General features: G+C 46.4%; 1 protein-coding gene across 1 annotated transcript in view; it reads left to right on the forward strand.

The window, feature by feature from the left end:
* Positions 1–6,587: 6,587 nt before the first annotated feature.
* LOC105724272 (neuroblastoma breakpoint family member 11-like) overlaps positions 6,588–21,291 on the forward strand; it is a 38,108-nt gene continuing 23,404 nt past the window's right edge. The window contains exons 1-6 of the mRNA XM_064363293.1: positions 6,588–7,900; positions 9,438–9,555; positions 11,088–11,151; positions 16,591–16,740; positions 17,375–17,485; positions 20,294–20,399. Coding sequence (XP_064219363.1) covers positions 20,369–20,399 — 31 coding nt within the window. The 5' untranslated portion in view covers positions 6,588–7,900; positions 9,438–9,555; positions 11,088–11,151; ... (1 more) ...; positions 17,375–17,485; positions 20,294–20,368. The remainder of the gene's footprint in view (positions 7,901–9,437; positions 9,556–11,087; positions 11,152–16,590; positions 16,741–17,374; positions 17,486–20,293; positions 20,400–21,291) is intronic.

Here is a 21,291-nt window from a genome sequence, read left to right on the forward strand (position 1 = left end):
AGACGCGTCCCATGCGCCAATGGCGTCGGCGGCGTCTGCGGCGCGTTGGCGGTGTCCGCGGGGTCTGCGGTGCGACGGCGGAGTCCGAGGCACTTCGGCGGCGTCCCAGGCGCGGATGGCATCGGCGGCGTGTCGGGAGTGTCGGCGGCACGGTCTGCTGGTCGGGGGCATCCACGGCGCGGTCAGCTGTTCGGCGCCGTCCCAGGCGCTGACAGCGTCAGTGGCGGCGGAGGGGGCGGCGCGTCGGAGGCGTCAGCGGCGTCGGCGGCGTCGGCGGAGTCCAGGTCTGCGCCTTCCGTGCGTCGGGGGTGTCGGCGGCGAGGTCGGCGCGTCAGGGGCGTCCGCGGCTGGACGTCGGCGTCCGAGGCGCGTTGGAGGCGTCCGCGGCATGGTCGGCGTCAGCTGCATCTGCGGCCTGTCGGGGACGTCTGCGACGCGGTCGGCGGCGTCCGCGGGGTCTGCGGTGCGATGGCGGCGTCCCAGGCGCCGATTGCATCGGCGGCGCGGTCTGCTGCTCGGGGGCATCCACGGCGCGGTCAGCTGTTCCGCGCCGTCCCAGGCGCTGACAGCGTCAGTGGCGGTGGCGGCGCGGTCGGCGCGTCGGGGGCGTCGGCCGCATGGTCGGCGGCGGCGGAGTCCAGGTCTGCAGCTTCCGTGCGTCGGTGGAGTCGGCGGCGAGGTCGGCGCGTCAGGGGCGTCCGCGACTGGATGTCGGCGTCCGAGGCGTGTCGGCGGTGACTGGGCGTCAGCGACGCGGTAGGCGCGGGCCGGTGCGTCGGCGGCGCGCTGAGTTAAGGTTTACCGGGACGTCCACGCAGCGTTTCCGAGGTGAATGCCGCGGCGGGGCGGCCGCCGGGATCTGCACTGAAACTTAAAGGTTTAGTAGAAAGTCAAGGTTTACGGGGAAGTCCACCCAGCCTTTCCGAGGTGAGGGCGCCGCGCCAAGCCGTGAGAGCGGGGAGTCCGGGACTCGCGGCGCACAGCTGGGTCGATGTGCGCGCGGGGGGCCTCCACAACTTTTGCTGTGCCAGCGGGGCGGGCGCACCGGGCACCCCGAGCGCTTAAGTTTCCTGAATTGGATTCCTCGCCTGCCGCTGCCGGCCGCAGCCCGGCTCTCGTGGGCTCTGGGGTTTCAAGAAACTCGCGTGCGGGTCTTCTGTGGCATCCCAGGGGGTGGAGGGATGGAGCAGCTTCGGGGCCACATCCTACTAGATCTGGTGGAGGACACTGACCCTTTGCCCCACCTTCAAGGCCAAAAATCGGTTCCCTCTGGGGACCTGAGGGGCGAGAGATCTCAAGCCCCAAATGTGGAAAGTTGGGGTCTTGATTGGCCTCCAGGATTCCGCACCTTGCGCTGTCTCCAGCCTGGTGGTGGGCAAGCCAGGTGTGCCAGATCCAGGATGCGCTAGGGGAGCGTTTGTAGCCCTCGCTGAATCGCCTCAGGATTAGCGGGGCAAGCCTCAAATTAACTGCAGCATTTCCAATAGGTTGGATTGTGGTGCTGCTGTTTGCCCTCCAAAGAGTTGCTGTGGTTTCCCTGTGTCTGTCTGTCTGCCTTGGGAGCTTCTCAGATCCATCCTCTCAAAGAAGAGTGAAGCAAGACTTTTGGAATGCTTTCCTCGCTTTCCTTCTGTCTTTTGCTGGTAAAGCTGCTTTCAAAAGGAAATCTTTTCTTGCAGTGCTGTCTTTTCTTTGACTCCTAGTGCTTGACGAAGTTAAAGAAAAGTAATCTGCTGGTAGTTTTTTGTTTTTTTTTTTTGAGACGGAGTTTCGCTCTCGTTACCCAGGCTGGAGTGCAATGGCACGATGTCGGCTCACCGCAACCTCCGCCTCCTGGGTTCAAGTAATTCTCCTGCCTCAGCCTCCCGAGTAGCTGGGACTACAGGCGTGCGCCACCATGCCCAGCTAATTTTTGTATTTTTTAGTAGAGACGGGGTTTCACCTTGTTGACCAGGATGGTCTCGATCTCTTGACGTCGTGGTCCACCCGCCTCGGCCTCCCAAAGTGCTGGGATGATAGGCGTGAGCCACCGCGCCCGGCCTGTTAGTTTTTAATCTTTGTTCTGAGCTGTTACGTGTTAGTAGCTTTCTTTTGTTTTTAAATTTTATTGGTAAAATTTCACCTGTGAACCAGAAGCTCGTTTTTTCTCTTCTAAAATGCTAGCTTTAAGATTTCTGAGAACTTTGTGTCAAAGAAATCTTGGAAAAGTTACTGAAGTCTACAGAACAAGCTCACAATTTTAAATGTGCAGGTGGTCCCGGGGCGGTGGATCACACCTGTAATCCCAGCACTTCCGGAAACCAGGGTGAGCAGATCGGTTGAGCCCAGGAGTTCCAGACCAGCCTGGGCAACGTGGCAAAACCCTGTCTCTACTGAAAAGACAAAAATTAGCTATGTGTGGTGGTGTGTGCCTGTAGTCCTAGGTACCCTGCAGGATGAGATGGGAGGATCACCAGAGCCTGGGAGGTTGAGATTACAGTGAGCCATGATCATGCCAGTGCACTCAGGCCTGGATGGCAGAGTGAGAGCCTGTCTCAAGAAAAGAAAAAAAAAAAAATACAGGTAATGAATTTACACTAAGTAAATTTCACCACAAACCAAGAAATAGAACATTACTAGATTGGTGTATATATGTAGGAGTGGCATTGTTGGTTTTAGAGGTATATGAATGAGAAAACTTTAGTATCAGTTATTGTTGATGATTTTCACAAAGTGGCTGTACCGTTTAGCAGGGAGTATTCTGGTTACCCCACATCTTTGCTTATGCTTGTCAATTAAAAATTATTAGGCAGGGCATGGTGGCTCATGCCTATAATCGCAGCACTTTGGGAGGCCGAGGCGGGTGGATCCTGAGGTCAAGAGATCGAGACCATCCTGGTCAACAAGGTGAAAACCCGTCTCTACTGAAAAAAATACAAAAATTAGCTGGGCCTGGTGGCACGTGCCTGTAGTCCCAGCTACTCTGGGGTGCTGAGGCAGGAGAATTGCTTGAACCCAGGAGGCGGAGTTTGCGATGAGCCAAGTTCGCGCCATTGCACTCCAGTCTGGGTAACAACAGCAAAACTCCGTCTCAAAAAAAAAAAAATTATTTTGCCATTCTAGTAGAGGTGCAGTAATATATCAGTGTAGTTTCATTTTGCATTTTCTGGTATTGAGGTTGAGTATTTTTTATTGCCATTTATATGTCCTGTTTTGTGAAGTGCCTGTTCAATCTTTGTATCCTGTTTTCATTGATAGGCTTGTTTTTTTGTTGATTTGTAATACTTTATCCTGGATGTGTGTCCTTTCTAGGATATATATGTATTATATGTATTACATTTCTCTATTTTTCAAACTGTAGCCTGCCTTTTCACTCTTTTAATGGCGTTTTTACGTGAATGGAGATCCTCCAGTTTTTTTTTTCTTTTTGAGACAGGATCTCATTCTGTTGTTCAGGCTGCAGTGCAGTGGTACAATCACAGCTCAGTGCAACCTCCACCTCCCAAGGCTCAAGTGATCCTCCTGCCTGAGCCCCAAGTAGCTGGGACCTACAGGGGAGCACCATTAAGCTCAGCTCTTTTTTGTATTTTTAGCAGAGATTGGGTTTTAACACGTTGCATAGGCTGGTGTGGAATTCCTGGGATCAAGTGATACACCTGCCTCGGCCTCCCAAAGTGTAGGGATTACAGGCATGAGCCAGTGTACCCAGCCTGAGTTTCTTAATTTTAATGAAATTTAACTTGATCAATCCTTTCCTTTGTGGTGACTGCTTTTTGTGTCCTAATGTTAATCAATGCCTAACCTAAGAATATGAACACTTAATCTCACAGCAATTTTAGTTTAGTTTATGCTTCCCCACCCGCCCCCATGCCCCAGATAGGCTCTCACTCTATTGCCCAGGCTGGAGCACGGTGGCATAATCTCAGCTCACTGCAGCCTCCACCTCCTGGCTCAAGGGATCCTCCCCGCTCAGCCTCCTGAGTACCTGAGACCATAGGCGTGTGCCACCATGCCTGGCTAAGTTTTGTATTTTTTTTGTAGAGATGGGGATTCACCGTTTTCCCAGGTTGGACTCAAACTCTTGGGCTCAAGTAGTCTGCACGCTTCAGCCTCCCAGAGTGCTGGGATTACAGGTTTGAGCCAACCCACCCACCCATGATTCACTTTTTACTACATGGATGTGACTGCTTGATCCAGCACCATGTATGGAAAAGACCATCTTTGTCCTTCTGCACTGTGTAGCACTTTTTTGCCTCAATTGAATGGCTGTATGGTCATCTGATTGACAAAATGCGTGTGGGTCTGTTTCTGGACCAACCTGGGCAACATAGCAAGATCCAATCTCTACAAAAAATAATAAATAATAAAGAAATACATGAAATTTTTTAAGTGAGTAGAGGAGATGGAGTCATAGGTGGTAATTTATAAATGATTGTCAATTTCTTGGCTACATACAGGTGTTGGTAAGTGAGATCTGTTGGGAGTTCAGGCAAAATGTATTAAGTGAATTCTATGGTGTTCAGAATGCTTGCTAGATGTTCGTTGTGACTTCAATTAGATATTATTTGCACCTCACAGAGCTACAGGTTTTATTCTCTTATTTATTTATTTGTCTTTAAACATTTTTACAATCTTCCTGTCAAGGCAGTACCTCTTTTATACTTAATTGTTCTTAGGTATACTTAATTACCAGGAAAGTTTTATGGATCATATCTAACTGTTAAGCCACTTAAAGTAAAGGGCTGATGTGATGTAATGTAGACAATGGGATTCTACATAATAGTTTCAGGAGTATATCGATTAAATTGTTTCTTCTTCTTCTTTTTTTTTTTTCTTGAGACAGGGTCTCACTCTGTTGCCCAGGCTGGAGTACAGTGGTGTAGCGGTATGATCGTGGCTCACTGCGGCTTTGACCTCTCAGGCTCAAGCAGCCTCCCACCTCAGCCTTCTTAAGTAGCCGGGACTACAGGCATGCACCACTATGCCTGGCTAATTTTGTATCTTTTGTATGCAGGGTCTTCCTATGGTGCCCAGACTGTTTTGAAACTCCTGGGCTCAAATGATCCTCCCACCTTGTCATCCCAAAGTGTTGCTATTACAGGCGTGAGCTATCACACCTGGCCATTTTAGTTTTAATAATTTTATATTTTTCTAACTTAGAATATTTACTAAGTCTATTTAGTTTATGAATATAATATTCATTATTATGATGATTTTGTATGTATTTAATCTCATTTTAATATAAGCTCTTGGAAATTAGAGATCTTGTCTCTTATTTACTACTGTGTTCTCAGTACTTGACCTTGCCTGGTATGAAACAGATATTGAAGAAATAGTTGTTAAATGAATGAATGAACCACATTCAAAAATTCTCCGAGTATCACAGCATTCACCATCTAACAAATAAAAGAACTTGTCTAGAGTAGAGTCACAGTTAACCTGCCATACAAGGAAATGTCAATGAAAATCAACCTTTGTATGTGTAGCTGTTAAGATTTGGGGGCTTTTGTTACTGCAGCATAAAGTAGCAAAGCTCAGTGAGACGGCAGATAGAATATACATATATAAATAGACCAGATAGACCAGTAGATGAGATTCCAAAGATAGTTCAGTCAGCATTAACTAACCACACCCGCACTCTCTTAGTTTCCTAACAGAAAGAATGGAATTCCTGTTCACTAAGATCTGCCTCAAAGAGTACTTTGTGAAAACTTCTCTGGGTATGCAAGTATTTAATCAGGACCTTTTTTTTTCCTCCTGTAGGTTGGAGTGCAGTGGTGCCATCATAGCTCACTGTAACCTCTAACTCAAGGCTCAAGGAATCCTCCTGCCTCAGTCTCCCAAGGAGCTGAGACTGCACGTGTGTACCACCATGCTTGGCTAATTTTTTATTTTCAGAGACAGGGTCTTACTATGTTGCCCAGGCTGGTCAGGACCGTTGATTGCATATGACAGAAACCCAACCAACCCTAGTTCCCGCCACCTTTCAGTCTGCTCCTTTCTCAGTCTTCCGAGTCTCAATAAATGGCAGTTTCAGCCTTCACGTTGCCGAAGCCCCAAATCTTATTGTTAACCTTGATTTCTCTCTTTTATGTCATAGCCCGTATGAAGGCCGATCATGTTCAGACCCAGGCGGCGGTTCCTGCTAACCCAGGCTCTCACCAGCACATTGTTCTTTACTGTCCTCCTGAGGGTGTCTGGAGCTTCAGCGCCGTGTGCTCTGGGCCTCCACGCTGGGGCACCACCGACTCCCGCTGTCCAGGGCTTCCAGTGGACCCTCCGAGGTACTGATGTAGAATCTTCCCCATTCAGTGCACCAAGAACAGCCTCACATGGTATGGGCTGACATGAAGAGCTGCCAGATCCAACAGGTTAAAATCATGAGGCACTGCCAACTGGATGGGGTCAGAGAGTCCTCTCTCTATTGGGATTCAGATGAGAAGGGAAGATTCCATAGGCCCTAAACATCGCAGCATAACCAGCGTGTGCCCCCCACAAGCCGCAGTGCATGGTCAGGTGGAAGTTATTTGACTTCAGGAGAGGACAGTGTTCTCTTCAGGCCTTTTTCTCAGTGGCCAGATGTACGTCCCTCTCCTCTCTCTTCCCCTCTCAGCCCCTAGTCTCCATCCCCATTTGTCTCTCTGTTTCCACCTTGCTGTTCTTTTTCACCTGCTTTCTCCTCTTCAGCTTTCATGGTTCTCCCGTCCACCTGCATTTCCCAGGCTGAGGCCCCTGCACCGTCCTGGGTGGGGAGATGTGTCTGGATTTAGGCGGTGCCCTCTAGATGTGTCCAGGTTGGGGAAACATGGCTCAGCTGCCAGTATAGTGGTTTCAGAGAGTGGCCACTTTTGAAGGCCTTTCAATCTCCCATTCTAGAATGGTGTAGGACTTAAAATTGATGGACCACTGTGGAATTCCTGGTTCCTCAGGACCTTGTGGTGGACGCCTTCTTTCACTGAGCATTCACAGGGTGACTATTAGGTGCCAGGCCCTGCTCTGGGTTAGGGGCACCGTAATGAGTAAATAGCAGGTCACTACCCCATGGAACCCACCGCTGCAGGCATCGAGAAGGGGAGAAAGAAAGCGACGTGGCCTGTTTGTGTCCTTCTCATATGGTCACCTGCCAGGTCCTGGGGGAGTGGGAGCCAGTGCAAGGAGAGAAGCCCAGTGAGAAAGGCAAAGGGACGATATCAGACCCAGGGGCTAAGACCCCCACCTGCAGCCGGGTAGCTTCTGGAGTGGACAAGGAGCAGCAGGGAAGGTTGTGGACTGGTGTTCTGGGGTTCACTGTCTCATCTCATTCCTGTGGGTGCCAGAACTTGTCCAAAGGGAAGACTCAGTGTCTCTAGCAACAGCAGGCCAGAGACAGAAAGTGTCCCAGAGAAGCAGGAAGGATCCTACGCCATGGACACAGTATATGGTTTTATAGTAGTGCGTCTCTCTCTCTCAACTAGTTAGCGTGTTCCCGTTGTTGGAAAATATTGGTGGTGTAAGTTCCCCTGGATCTTCTCATCTTCATGTAAGTTTGCCTGTTCTCCTATCCCTCCCTTCTTTCCTTCTTTTCCTTCCTTCCTGAGTTTTCCGATCAGGGTCATGTGAGGCTAAAATCCAGGAATGGCCTGGGAATGCTTTTTCTCTAGAGCTCAGGCTATTTTTCCGAGTTCACTACATGTATTGAAAGAGTTTCTATTCTTGTTCGTGGAGGACTGAGGGCCCTTTTTCTCTGCTGGCTGTCAGCCAGGAGACAGTCTGACTTCAGAGGCCACCTGCTTTCCTCCTTACCTGTCTTTTCCATCTTTCAGCCAATCACAACTCATGGAGTCCTTCTCGGGCTCCTCCCTTCTCTGACTTCATCTTCTCCAACCAGCCACAGAAAGCTCTGTCACCTACGGAGTGATGTGATTCGATCCACTTCATGCAGGTAACCTCACCATCTTCAAGTCATGTAACTGTCATATAACAGCATAATCACAGGAATGGTGTCTCATCACCTTAACAGGCTTCAGAGACAAGGGTATGACATATTTGGGGACCATTTCAGAAATTCCATCTACCACAGTTGGACACTCACGTTCCCCCATCTGCAAAATACATGCACCCTCTCCTCTAAAGTTTCCAGATTTCATGTCATTAAAGCATTAGTTCAACATGAAAAATGTCACATAGACCACATCAGATCCAAAGTTTAAAATCTCATCTAAAATATCCACACCAGGTGTGGATGAGGCTTCTGAGGGTGTCCATTAAGTACAGATCCTTGACATAATTTCCTTACCTCCATCGACCTGTGAAACTGAGCAAACTACTTATCTGCTCCTAATGTGGAATGGCCGGACAGACACAGAATAACAATTACAGTGATTCTAGTTCAAAAAGAAGGAACATAGAGGGGAGAAGGAAGTCACTGACCCAAAATAGTTTGGAAATGGAGCTGGGCAAAATCCAGCAGGAGGTTCTTAAGGAGGATCCACAGCCTGGGACTGAGCCTCCATCCTGTGGGACTTTGGCTCTGGGATCTTTGCTCTGCATTTCTTGAAACCATTATTGTCTATCTTGTTTTTTTTCCCCACTCCTGTGGTTCCTCTTCTTTCTCCTCATGGCAGCATCCTCCGCTTAATCCTTGGTCCGTCATCCCCGGCAGAATTGGTCAGATATTGCCCGTGTCTCGGTCCTGACCGTCTCCACGAGGGGCTGTCCTTGTGAGCCCGTGCTCCTCTGGGACCGTCTTCACTGACCTGACCTCTCTCAGTCATGATTGCTTTCAGCTGACCTGGCTGACTTAGGAGAAAACCTAAGACTATGGAGTCCCAGAACCATTCTCTGCCCTCTCTATGTCCAGGAGAGGAAGAAAATGACTGGGATCTTCATGGAGAAATGACCCACATGAGGGCCTGGACTCTCCAGCAGTTACAGCAGAGGAAACTCCCTGAGGAAGAATGGAGGAGCTGAACGCCCAGACTGGGAAAGCAGGGTTGTGTTAAGCACTATTTAATTCTCATGTGCTCCCTGCCCCAATCTACTAGCCAGCGAATGACAAAGGACTGAGAATAAATATTAGGACTATAGAACCGTGATAAAGAATTGTCCAAGGAAAGGCCCTTTTACTCTGTTTGCAAGGTGAAATTGCTGTATTTGATCTAAAGTTTTCTGAAAGGCAGCAGTGAGTTTCTGGAGGGTGAGTTACCTGCTTTGCACAGGGAGGGTGAGGCCAAGGCTTGCGTGGTGTATCTGCTGCCACCAAGTGGTGAGGGAGCCTGGGAGAGTCTTAGTCTTTCTGGACTTGAGTTTTGTCATCAGTAAAGTAGGGGCTTATTGTACCTCTCTGAGGTCCCTTCCTGCTGAGTTTTCTGTGAGTCCTTGAGGGACTATGATGGTTTTTAACACTCCCTGGACCTGTAACCTGCCTCTGACCTCTCTGGGTCTGACTCCTGACTCTGGCCCCTGTGTTTCTCCTGCAGAGCCTGAGCTGAGTCCATACCCTGGAAGCCCAGAACCGAGGGATCAGATGGAAGAAAGAAAGGCAGCAGGTTTTGTAAAAGAGAATAACCTGCAAAGGACAAGTCAATGGTAGAACAGGTGAAAACCGAAGAAGGGGAGAATAAGGACAAACTGGGCCAGAAGCCTCAGGGGAAATGGGCGATGGGCCTATGATCATTCAAGCACTGGAGGAGCAGCGCAAGCTGAGCAGTGGGGACTGAGAGAGAAACTTACTCCACAGGAGTCTCCTGACCCTGGCCAGGGAGAGCCAAAGGGTAGATCAGAGCTGGTTTATAGTGAGGGGCAGCACCAACTCCAAGAGGGGGAGGATGCGACCGTGAGCCCCGCCCCAGACCCCGGAGCCTGGACCTCGGGGCTGCCGTAGCAGTGGATACTCTTCAAGTCAGTGTGGATTAGAGGGAGTAACCGTGCTTGGAGAAGGGTTAGGGATGTCCATTCTTAAATTAAACAGTTCTGCCCTAGGTCAGGTGCCAGAGTAAGTGTTTCTTGCCAGTATATGAGGCGGTGATACTTACACTATTCCTCTGCACTTTCAGTTGAGGAAGGTCTGTATGTGATACGAGTATTTACTGCGTGTTTAATTTTCTCTGCACTGTGTTAAGCACTTGGGGTTCAAATAGTAATGTTTCCCCAAGGAACTCAAGCCCATGAGAGAAAGAACACAAAGACAGGATTTCAAGAAAAGATAGTAGTTCTCCAAAAGTGGGGTGTCATGGCAGCCCAGAGGATGGGAGTGTAGGTGAAGACATTGCTCCTAATGACAAGGGGAACCATGAGAGGAATTCTTCAGAGTAGTCCCGTTTTTCCTCCAGTGTCCCACAGAAGAAGCTCCTGGCACCTGACTGGTGTAGAGCAGGGCCCTACAGGTGTAGGAAGGGGGCTTGCTGCATCTTGGGAGAAATTCTAGCATCCCTGGTAGGACATTTTGGAGAGGAATGTCAGTGATTGGATTGGATCTGTGTAGTCAGTTTTATCCTATCTTGAGTGAACAGTGCTGAGAACTTCCTTAGTGCCAGACCCTAAGCTGGGAATCATGAACACAGAGATGAGTAGAATATGATCTCAGCTTTGACAGAACTCTGAGTCTAGTGAACAGCGAGTTATATGAAGTGTAGTGATGGTGGCTTCATTAGAGCAAGTGGCTCATGCTGCATTGAGATGACCTCAGTGGATGACGTGGTCCCCCTTCTGGTTGTTCTCAACAGCTGGATGACTTGCTCTGGGCCAGTGACCCTGGACTTCTGCCAGGTGTCAGCATCTTAGGTACAAGCAACACCTCAGTTTCCTGTTGGGTCAAAACAGTTAACACTGCCAAGGTATTCAGAGGACACTAGTGACATCAGTAGCTACTGATGAGGTCCTGGCCAGCTAGAGAAATAAAGATGTAAGTTTAACAACGATTCTAAATTTGTTCTTAAAATAATGAGCAGAGAGTATCTGTCTTCTAAGTTAAATACTTTTTAGACTTCGGGATTCACCCACGTCCAAAATAAAATATATATCGGCCATATCACTGCCCTGAGATGATTTCTCCCTGTCCTACTAGAAGCCTGTACTCTCTGGAGCACTGAGTCTGTCTCAAGCTAACTGATCTGCTCTCTGGATTCCAGGGACACCCGCAGAACCAGAGGACGAAGGCACAGGTGTTGATGTCTCCGACTGTTCTGACTCCAGGTTGGTGCACCTCGGCGCCCAGTGTGAACCACACAGTGACAGGATGCCACCAACATTTTGATTTGGGGCTGTTGCATCCTAACTTTAATAACATTTAATAGACATTATTTTTTAGAGTAATTCTAGGTTTACAGATAAATTGAGCCGATAGTACAGGGAATTCCCCTATTCTCTCTTGTCCCCTAGCACACAATTTCCTCTATCATTAGTATCTTGCATTAGTGTGGTACATGTTTACAATTGATTAATCAGTATTGATACGTTATTAGTAACTCAACTCCATAGTTTACATTAGGGTTCATTCTTTGAGTTTTATTGTTCTATGCTTTCTGACAATTACCTAATGTCCTGAATCCTCAGTACAGTATCACACAGAATAGTTTCACTGCTGAAAACCTCCTTGCGTTCAACCAATTCATCCCTCCTCCACGCTTGGCAATCACTGATCATTTCACTCTCTCTACCATTTTGACTTTCCTGGAATGTCCTAGTGTTGGAATCATACAGTGTGTAGAGTCTTTAGACTAGTTTCTTCCTAGCATTGTGTATTCAAAGTTCCTCCATGTCTTCTCATGGCCTGATAGCTCATTTCTTTCTATCACTGAATCATATTCTCTCGTACAGATATACCACAGTTTGTTTAGCCATTCACTTAGTGAAGGACATTTTTTTTTTTTTTTGAGACGGAGTTTCGCTCTTGTTACCCAGGCTGGAGTGCAATGGCGCGATCTCGGCTCACCGCAACCTCCGCCTCCTGGGTTCAGGCAATTCTCCTTCCTCAGCCTCCTGAGTAGCTGGGATTACAGGCACGCACCACCATGCCCAGCTAATTATTTGTATTTTTAGTAGAGACGGGGTTTCACCATGTTGACCAGGATGGTCTCAATCTCTTGACCTCATGATCCACCCGCCTCGGCCTCCCAAAGTGCTGGGATTACAGGCGTGAGCCACCGTGCCTGGCCGGTGAAGGACATTTTGGTTACTTTCAGTTTTTGACAAGTATGAGCAAAACTGTTGTAAATACTTGGATGCAAGGTTTTGAGTGAACATGTTTTCAGATTAGTTTGGTAAATATCTAAAACGCTATTTGCAGGATTATGTGGCAAGGCTATGTTGAGCTTTGTAAAAAAAAAAAACAAAACCTACCTAACTGGTTTCCAAAGTGATTAGCATTTTGCATCTCCACTAGCAGTGAATGAGAGTTCCCGTTGCTCTGCATCTTTGACAGCCTTTGGTATTGTCACTTGTTTGGATTTGAATCTTCCTATTAGGTGTATGTTATAGTGTAGTGGCATCTCATTGGTTTAATATGCAATTTCCTAGTGACACATGGTTTTGAGCATCTTTTTCATATGCTTATTTGCCATCCATGTATCTTTCTGGTGAAGCATCCAGATCTTCTGCCCCTTTTAAAATTGGGTTGTTTGCTTTAATATTATTGAGTTTTAAGAGTCCTTTATATATTTTGGACACCAGTCTTTCATCAGATCTGTATTTAGCCGATATTTTTTTCCCAGTTTATCACTTGTTTATTCATTTTCTTAACGATGTCTTTCACAGAGCAGAAGTTTTTAATTTTAAAGAAGTTCAACTTACCAATTTTTCTTTCCTGGATTGTGTTTTTGACAGTGTGTCTGAGAAGTCATCACTAAACCCGGGTCACCCAGATGTTCCCCTATGTTATCTTCTAGGAGTCTTACAGTTTTGCACCTTACATTGAAGTTTAAGATCCATTTTGTGAAAGGTGTAAAATCTGTGCCTAGATTTATTTATTTTTCACATGTGGATATCTAGTCATTCTAGCACCATTTGTTGAAAAGACTATCCTTTCCCTGTTCAATTGCCTTTGCGCCTTTCTCAAAGATCAGTTGAGTGTTTATGTAGGTGTATTTCTGAGCTCTGTATTCTTTTCTAGTGAACTATTTGTCTGTTTTTTTGTTTCTTCACCAGTTTCCATACTGTTTGGTTACTGTAGCTTTATAATTAGTGCTGAAGTCGGCAGTGTGAGTTCTGTGGGGATTTTTCTGATCTTTACTATGAGAACCTGGTTGGGCTCCAGGTGGTAAAACTTTAGAAAAGTGTGAGATCCCCCCAATTCTGGGCCCCAAGGAGTTTTTAATGCTCAAGCCAGGCCACCCTCAGCTTCTAGTAATCTGTCAGTACCATTTAAGTGTTCCTCCCAGTTGCTGGCTTCAGCAGCTTCTGTTCTCTGTATTTGCCTGTCTTTCTTGTTTTCAGCATGGCAATTTGCCCTGTGACCTCTCCTCTAGGCCCTCTAATAAGGTTTGATAATGTTCAGTTTGTTCAGCTATTTTCTTGTTGTGAGGACAAGTGGTGACCTCCTGGCTCCTTGCAAGTTGGAGTAGAAACCAGAAATTTCATTTAACAAGTTACTTGTAATAAAAGTCACTAATCGCAAATGTAGAATTGAATAACTTAAGTAGATATGTAGAATTTTGTATAGCCATCACCTCAGTCCCCTCTTAGAATACAGACTACATTTCTTACCTCCCCCAGATTCCCCAGAGCCTCTTTGCAGTCATTTTCCAATCCCTGGTCACCATGACGGAGCCTGAACAAAATTAAAATTTGGAAACCAGACAACATTATGTTTCATCTTTTATTAGATTGGAATTTTATATGATGGACTGTGTCTTACTCTTGTGGCAACCAGAGGAGATATTTTATTCTAAGGACTTTCTTAGGGGGAACTTAGTAGTAGTCCTGTTTATTGCTGTCCTTGAATTGGTTCATCTATGCTGGTGACAGATAGTTGCTATCAGACCTTGTCTGGTGAACACAAGTGAAAGAGCTGAAAAAAAAAAAACCTCCTATTAGAAATGTAGATGATGAATTTGCAGATACTGTTTTGCGGAGTTAAGTTTGTTTTTGAGCCAGAGTTTCGCTCTTGTTGCGCGGGCTGGAGTGCAATGGTGTGATCTCGGCTCACTGCAACCTCTGCCTCCCGGGTTCAAGCAATTCTCCCACCTCAGCCTCCTGAGTAGCTGGGATTACAGGCATGAACCACCACGCCAAGCTAATTTTGTATTTTTTGTAGAGATGAGGTTTCTCCATGTTGGTCAGGCTAGTCTTTTTCTTTTGTTTTGTTTTTTGTTTTTTTTAATGAGAGAAAGAAAGAAAGAGAAAGAAAAAGGGAGAGAGAGAACAGGATTCTTGCTCTGTTGCCCGGGCTGGAATGCCATCTAAAAATAGGTATTAAAAACCTCTTTTATGCCGATAATTGTGCTTAACAACGGAGATAGGAAGGAATAAGGGAAGAAAATAACAAACACACAGCCAACCAATATTTCATTTAAGTCTGTGAAATGCTATGCAAATGCTGAAGAGTGATTTACTTTCAATTATGTAGTCACTTTCAAAATAGGTGTAATATGATACTGAGAAAAATGTATGTTCTGTGGACCTGGGGTGGAGAATCCTATAAATATTCACTAAGTTTACTTATTCCAGGTCTAAGTTCAAATCATAGATGTCCCTATGAATTTTCTATGTCATTGATCCATCGAATATTAACAATGTGGTGTCAAAATCTCCCGCTATTATTGTGCGGGAGTCCAGGTCTCTTTATAAGTCATTAAGAACTTGTCTTATGTATCTGGGTGCTCCTGTATTGGGTGCATATATATTTATAGTCATTAACTCTTATTGTTGCATTGATCCTTTTACCATTATGCAATATCCTTCTTTGTTTCTTTTAGTCTTTGTTACCATGAAAGTCTATTTTGTGAGAGACTAAAGTTACAACTCGTGTTTTTGTTTTTGTTTCTTTTTTCTCTCCATTTAATTGGTGAATCTTCCTCCATCCCTTTGTTTTGAGTCTTTGTATGTCGTTGCTTGTGAAATAGATCTGGATACAGCGTACCGACGGGTTTTGCCTTTTTATTCAATTTACCTGTCTGTGTCTTTGATTGGGGCATTTAATCCATTTAAATTTAGAATTAATATTAATATCTGTGAGTTCAATATTGTGATTTAATGCTAGCTGACTATTTTGTCCATTAGTTGATGTAAATTCTTCATTATAGAGATACTCTTTACGTTTTGGTAAGTTTTTGGGATGACTGATACTGGTTGTTCCTTTCTGTTTGTAGTGCTTCTTTCAGAAGCTCTTGTAAAGCAGGCCTGGTGGTGATGAAATCTCTGAGTGCTTGCTTGTTCGCGAAAAATTTTCTTTTTCCTTCGCTTATGAAGCTTAGTTTGGCGGCATATGAGATTCTGGGTTGAAAATTCTTTTCTTTGAGGATGTTGAATATTGACCCCCTCTCTTCTAGTTTGTAGGGTTTCTGGTGAGAGGTCTGCTGAGAGTCTGATAGGCTTCCCTTTATGGGTAATATGACCTTTCTCTCTAGCTGCCCTTAGAATTTTCTCCTTTATTTCAACCCTATTGAATCTAACGATTATGTGTCTTGGAGTTGCTCTACTTGAGGAATATCTTTGTGGTGTTCTCTGCATTAGCTGGAGTTGAGTATTGTCCTGCCTTACTAGATTAGGAAAGTTTTCCTGAATCAAATCCTGAAAAATATTTTCCAACTTGGATTCATTCTCTTCATGACATTCAGGTATGCCTATCAATCGTAAATTAGGTCTTTTCACATAGTCCCATATTTCTTGAAGACCTTGCTCATTCCTTTTTACTCTTTCTTCTCTAATCTTGTCTTCTCGTTTCATTTCATTAAGTTGGTCTTCGACCTCTGATATCCTTTCTTCTGCTTTATCAATTCGACTGTTAAAACCTGTGCATTCGCCGGGCACGGTGGCTCACGCCTGTAATCCCAGCACTTTGGGAGGCCGAGGCGGGTGGATCACGAGGTCAAGAGATCGAGACCATCCTGGTCAACATGGTGAAACCCTGTCTCTACTAAAAATACAAAAAATTAGCTGGGCATGGTGGTGCGTGCCTGTAATCCCAGCTACTCAGGAGGCTGAGGCAGGAGAATTGCCTGAACCCAGGAGGCGGAGGTTGCGGTGAGCCGAGATCGCGCCATAACACTCCAGCCTGGGTAACAAGAGTGAAACTCCGTCTCAAAGAAAAAAAAAAAAAAAAACTCTGGCATACTTCGCGAAGTTCTTGTATTGTGTTCTTCAATTCCATTAATTCACTTATATTCCTCTCTGTCTATTCTCATTAGCATTTAGTCAAACCTTTTTTCAAGGTTCTTAGTTTCTTTACATTGGGCTAGAACATGTTCTTTTAGCTCACTAAAGTTCCTTATTATCCACTTTCTGAAGCCTAAATCTGTTAATGGAATGCACTCATTCTCCATCAGGCCTTTTTCTCTTGTTGATGAGGAACTGTGATCCCCTATAGAAGGAGAGGCATTCCGATCTTGGGTATTCTCAGCCTTTTTATGCTGGTTTCTTCCCATCACTGTGAGTTCACCCACTTGTCGTCTTTGTAATTGCCTACTTTCAAATTAGGTCTCTGAGTGGGCGTCCAACTTGTTGATTCCCAGTGCTGAAATCTGAGCAACCCACTCGCTGGCCAAAACAGCGGCATAAAGATTCGTGATGCTTTTCTGCCCGGGAATCTCCGGTCTGGCTTCCCTCTTGAGTCCCTTCTTCAATCAGGTAAATGGACGGCTCTGCCTTCCTGGAGCTCCAAACATCAACCGAAAGGGGACCCAGTCCCATTTACTTTTCATCAAGAACCGCCACACTGGGGCGCCGGCAAAACCACCACGCTGGCCACAAGAGTCACCCTGGTGACCCGTGGGGCTCCTCCGCTGGGAGTCTTCTGGTCCGTGGGTAACAAAAATTCGTCTGAAAGTGTGGCGTCCTCTCATTCTGTGCACTTTCTCTGGGAACTACAATCCCGAGCTGCTAGTGATCAGTCATCTTGGATCCAGGTTAGTCTTGAACTCCCGACCTCAGGTGATCTGCCCGCCTCGTCCTCCCAAAGTGTTGGGATTACAGGCGCGTACCACCATGCTGGAGTGCTATGGTGCAATCTCAGCTCACTACAATTTCCACGTCTAGGGTTCAAGTGATTCTTGTGCCTCAGCCTTTCGAGTTGCTAGGATTACATGCCTGGCTAATTTTATATTTTTAGTAGAGACAGAGTTTCTCCATGTTGGTTAGGCTGGTCTCAAACTCCCATCCTCAGGTGATCCACCCGTTTTAGCCTCCCAAAGTGCTGGGATTACATGCGTGAGCCACCACACTTGGCTGGGAGTGAAGCATTTTACCATCTTTTTTCTTTCAGAAATTGGGTTGGTAACATTGAAGAGACACTTCTCACCTGCCTGAAATGCCCTTCATTATCTTCTTCAAGTTGCAAGGGCTCTAGAACAGTCCTTGTGATGCTCCCATAAAGGTAAGTATAATATTTTAGTGTAGTCCTTTGCTTTTTTTTCTTTTTTGTGCCTATAGGGATTAGCATACATGTATGTGAAAATATAGAAAGAGTACATATAGGCACCTGTAACTAGTTTTCTGTTGCTACCTTTTAACGCATTATAACAAGTTAGTTGTCTGAAACCCCAGAAATCAGGAATGATTGGGTTCTCTGATCAGGGTCTTAGGAGGCTGAAATCCAGTTATGGGCTGCCTGTGTTTTTCATCTAGAGCTCAAGCTACTCTTCCAAGTTCCCTACAGATGTATCGGCAGAATTCCTCTTCTTGTGGGTGGAGGACTGAGATCCCTTTTCAGTCCTCCTGGCTCTTAGCCAGGAGACACCCTGAATCCAGAGGCCACCTGCATTCTTTCTCACTTTCCCCATCTTCCAACCAACAACAGCCCATGGAATTCTTCTCCAGCTCCCATCCTCTCTCTGACTTTGTCTTCTCCTACCCACTAGAGAAATCTCTGACATTTAGGGAGTGATGTGATTCGATCCGGCCCACTCAGGAAAGCTCAGCCTTTGTATTAGTCTGTTCTTGCAGTGTTATAATTAATGACCTGGGTGATTTATAAAGAAAGAAGTTTAATCAGATCATGGTTCTGTGGGCTGTGCAGGCTTCTGCTTCTGTGGAGGCCTCAGGAAAGTCACAATCATGGTGGAAGTGGAAGCAGGCACGGTCTTCACATGGCTGGCAGGAGAGAGAGAGAGAAAGGGGAAGTGCTACATACTTTTAAACAACTAGATCTCATGGAAACTCTGTCATGTGATGGCACTTGGGGGATGGTGCTGAGCCATTAGAAACCATCCCCATGATCCAATAACCTCCCGCCAGGCCCCACCTCTAACACTCAGGATTATAAGTCAACACGAGATTTGGGTGGAGGCGCAGAGTCAAACCATATGACTCTTTAAAGTCACATGACCGCCACGTAACAACGTAATCACAGGAATGTCTCATCAGCCTAACAGGTTCCCGAGATGAAAGTCATATGACCGCCATGTAACAACGTAATCACAGGAATGTCTCATCAGCTTAACAGGTTCCAGAGCTAAGGGTACAGCATGTTTGGGGACCATTTTAGAAATTCCACCTATCATAGTTCAACTTCTGGTCCCCAGACATTCACGTTCCTCACAGATGCAAAATACCCTCTTACCTAAGGTTTCCAAGTTTCGTGTCATGAATGCATTAGTTCAAAGTGAAAAATGTCATGTAGCTCTAATCTGATCGAAAGTTTAAATTTAAATTATCTACACCAAGTGCAAATGAGACTTCTGAGGGTGTCCATTAAGTACAGATTCTTTTTTGTTTTTGTTTTTGAGAGCGAGTCTGGGTCTGTCACCCATGCTGGAGTGCAGTGGTGTGATCTTGGCTTACTGCAACTTCTGCCTCCTGGATTCAAGCGATTCTCTTGCCTCAGCCTCTTGAGTAGCTGAGATTACAGGCATGCACCACTGGATTCAGCTAATTGTTTTGTATTTGTAGTAGAAACGGGGTTTTGCCCTGTTGGCCAGGCTAGTCTGAAACTCCTGACCTCAGGGGATCTGTCCCCCTCAGCCTCCCAAAGTGCTAGGATTACAGGCATGAGTCAGCATGCCCGGCCAAAGTACAGATCCTTGATATAATTCCCTTACCTCTGTTGACCTGTGAAACTGAACAAACAGCTTATCTGTCCTCAGTGTGCAATGGTGGGACAGTCACAGAATAACAATTCTAGGGATTCTTGTTCAAAAAGAGGGAAAGTGGAGGGAACAAAGTCACTGATCCAAAAGCATTTTGAAGTGGTGCTGAGGAAAGTCCAGCAGGAATTTCTTGATCAGGCTCCTCATCCTGGAACTAACCCTCTGTGACAGGGGGCTTTGCCTCTGGGCTCTGCATTTTTTTCTATGATTCTGGAAAACATTTTCTTTTTCTTCTTCCCCTACTCTTTTGGTTCTTCCCCTTTCTCCTCATGGCAGCATCCTCCACTTAATCCTTGTTGCGTCATCCCCGGCGGAATTGGTCAGATATTGCCTGTGTCACGGTCCTGACCATCTCCACGAGGGGCTGTCCTTGTGAGCCCATGCTCCTCTTCACTGTCCTGACCTCTCGCAGTCATGATTGCTTTCAGCTGCCCTGGCTGGTTTAGGAGAAAACCTAAGACTATGGAGTCCCAGAACCAATCTCTGCCCTCTCTATCTCCAAGAGAGGAAGAAAATAACAGGGATCTTCATGGAGAAATGACCCACGCGAGGGCCTGGACTCTCCAGCAGTTACAGCAGAAGAAAGTTTTTGAAGAAGAGTAGAGGAACTGAGAGCCCCGGCCAGGAAAGCAGGGTTGTGTGAAACGCTATTTGATCCTATGTGCTCCCTGCCCCAATCTAGCAGCTAGTGAATGACAGCTGACCAAGTATAAATGCCAGGACTATAGAACTGTGATAAAGGGTTTGTCCAAGGAAAGGGGCTTTTACTATTTTTGTTTTCACAGAGGAAATGGCTATTTTTCATCTAAAGTTTCTGAACGGCAGCAGTGAGCTTCTGGAGGGTGAGTTACCTGCTCTGCACAGGGAGGCTGAGTCCAAGGCTTGTGTGTGGGATCTGCTGCCACCAAGTGGTGAGGGAGGGAGCCTGGGAGAGTCAGTCTTTGTAGGCTTCAGGTTCCTCATCGGGAAGGTAGGGGCTTATTGTACCTCTCTGAGGTCCGTTCCTGCTCTGTTTTCTCTGAGTCTCTGAGGAATTGAGATGGTTTTCAATGCTGCCTGGGACCTTCAGCTGAGACCTGACTCTGTGTTTCCTGCAGGAGCCTGAGCTGAGTCTACACGCTGGAATCCGAGAGCTGAGGGAACAGGCGGAGAAAAGTCAGCAGGTTTAAGGGATGAGAATAATCCACAAAGGACAAGCCATTGGTAAATGAAAACCAAAAAAGGAGAGAATAAGGACAAACTGGGACAGAAGCCTCAGGGGAAATGGGCAATGCCTATGATCATTTAAATTCTCAAGGAACAGCATGAGCTGAGCAGTGTGGACTGAGAGAGAAACTTACTCCACAGGAGTCTCTGCCTCTGGCCAGAGAGAGCCATAGGGTAGATCAGAGCTGGTTTATGGTGAGGGGCAGCTTCAACTCCAAGAGGGGGAGGATACCACTGTCAGCCCCCGTGCCAGACCCAGGAGCCTCGACCTCAGGGCTGCTGTAGCAGTGGATACTCTTGAGGTCAGTGTGTGTAAGAGGGAATAACCGTGCTTGGAGAAGGGTGGAGATGTCCATTCTTACATCAAACAGCTCTGCCCTAGGTCAGGTGCCAGAGTAAGTGTCCCATGATTGTATACGAAGCAGTGATACTTATACTATTCTTCTGCAGCTTCAGTTGAGGGAAGTTTCTCAGAAACATTTATTGAGTACTTAATTTTCTTTTTTTTTTTTTGAGACGGAGTTTCGCTCCCATTGCACCCTCACCTCAGGCAAGCCTGCAGCCAAACATAGGAGACCTGGGCTACAGAACAGTCTCCCAAGTCCCAGGCTCACAAAACCTAGGTGGCGATGAAAGCTGAGAAAGTGAGGAGGTGGTTCAGGGGATCACTCTTCCCTCCTCGTTCCTCTCATCTCAAATTCACCTTCTATTGCACAGCAACGCGGAGGACCACAAACCACCCCTGACCATCACCTTGATCTTGCTGTGTTTGGTTAGGGGGATGCAACCACACATCAACGGTGTTAGACCAACTCAGAAAAATATCTATCAAACAGTATTCCATAAGGACCGCTCATGGCCCTGTTATTTTCAACATATGGAAAAAACG

Source organism: Aotus nancymaae, unplaced genomic scaffold, assembly GCF_030222135.1.
Source record: "Aotus nancymaae isolate 86718 unplaced genomic scaffold, 86718_ANA_hifiasm-v0.15.2.pri h1tg000053l, whole genome shotgun sequence".
Classification (NCBI taxonomy): Eukaryota; Metazoa; Chordata; class Mammalia; order Primates; family Aotidae; genus Aotus; species Aotus nancymaae.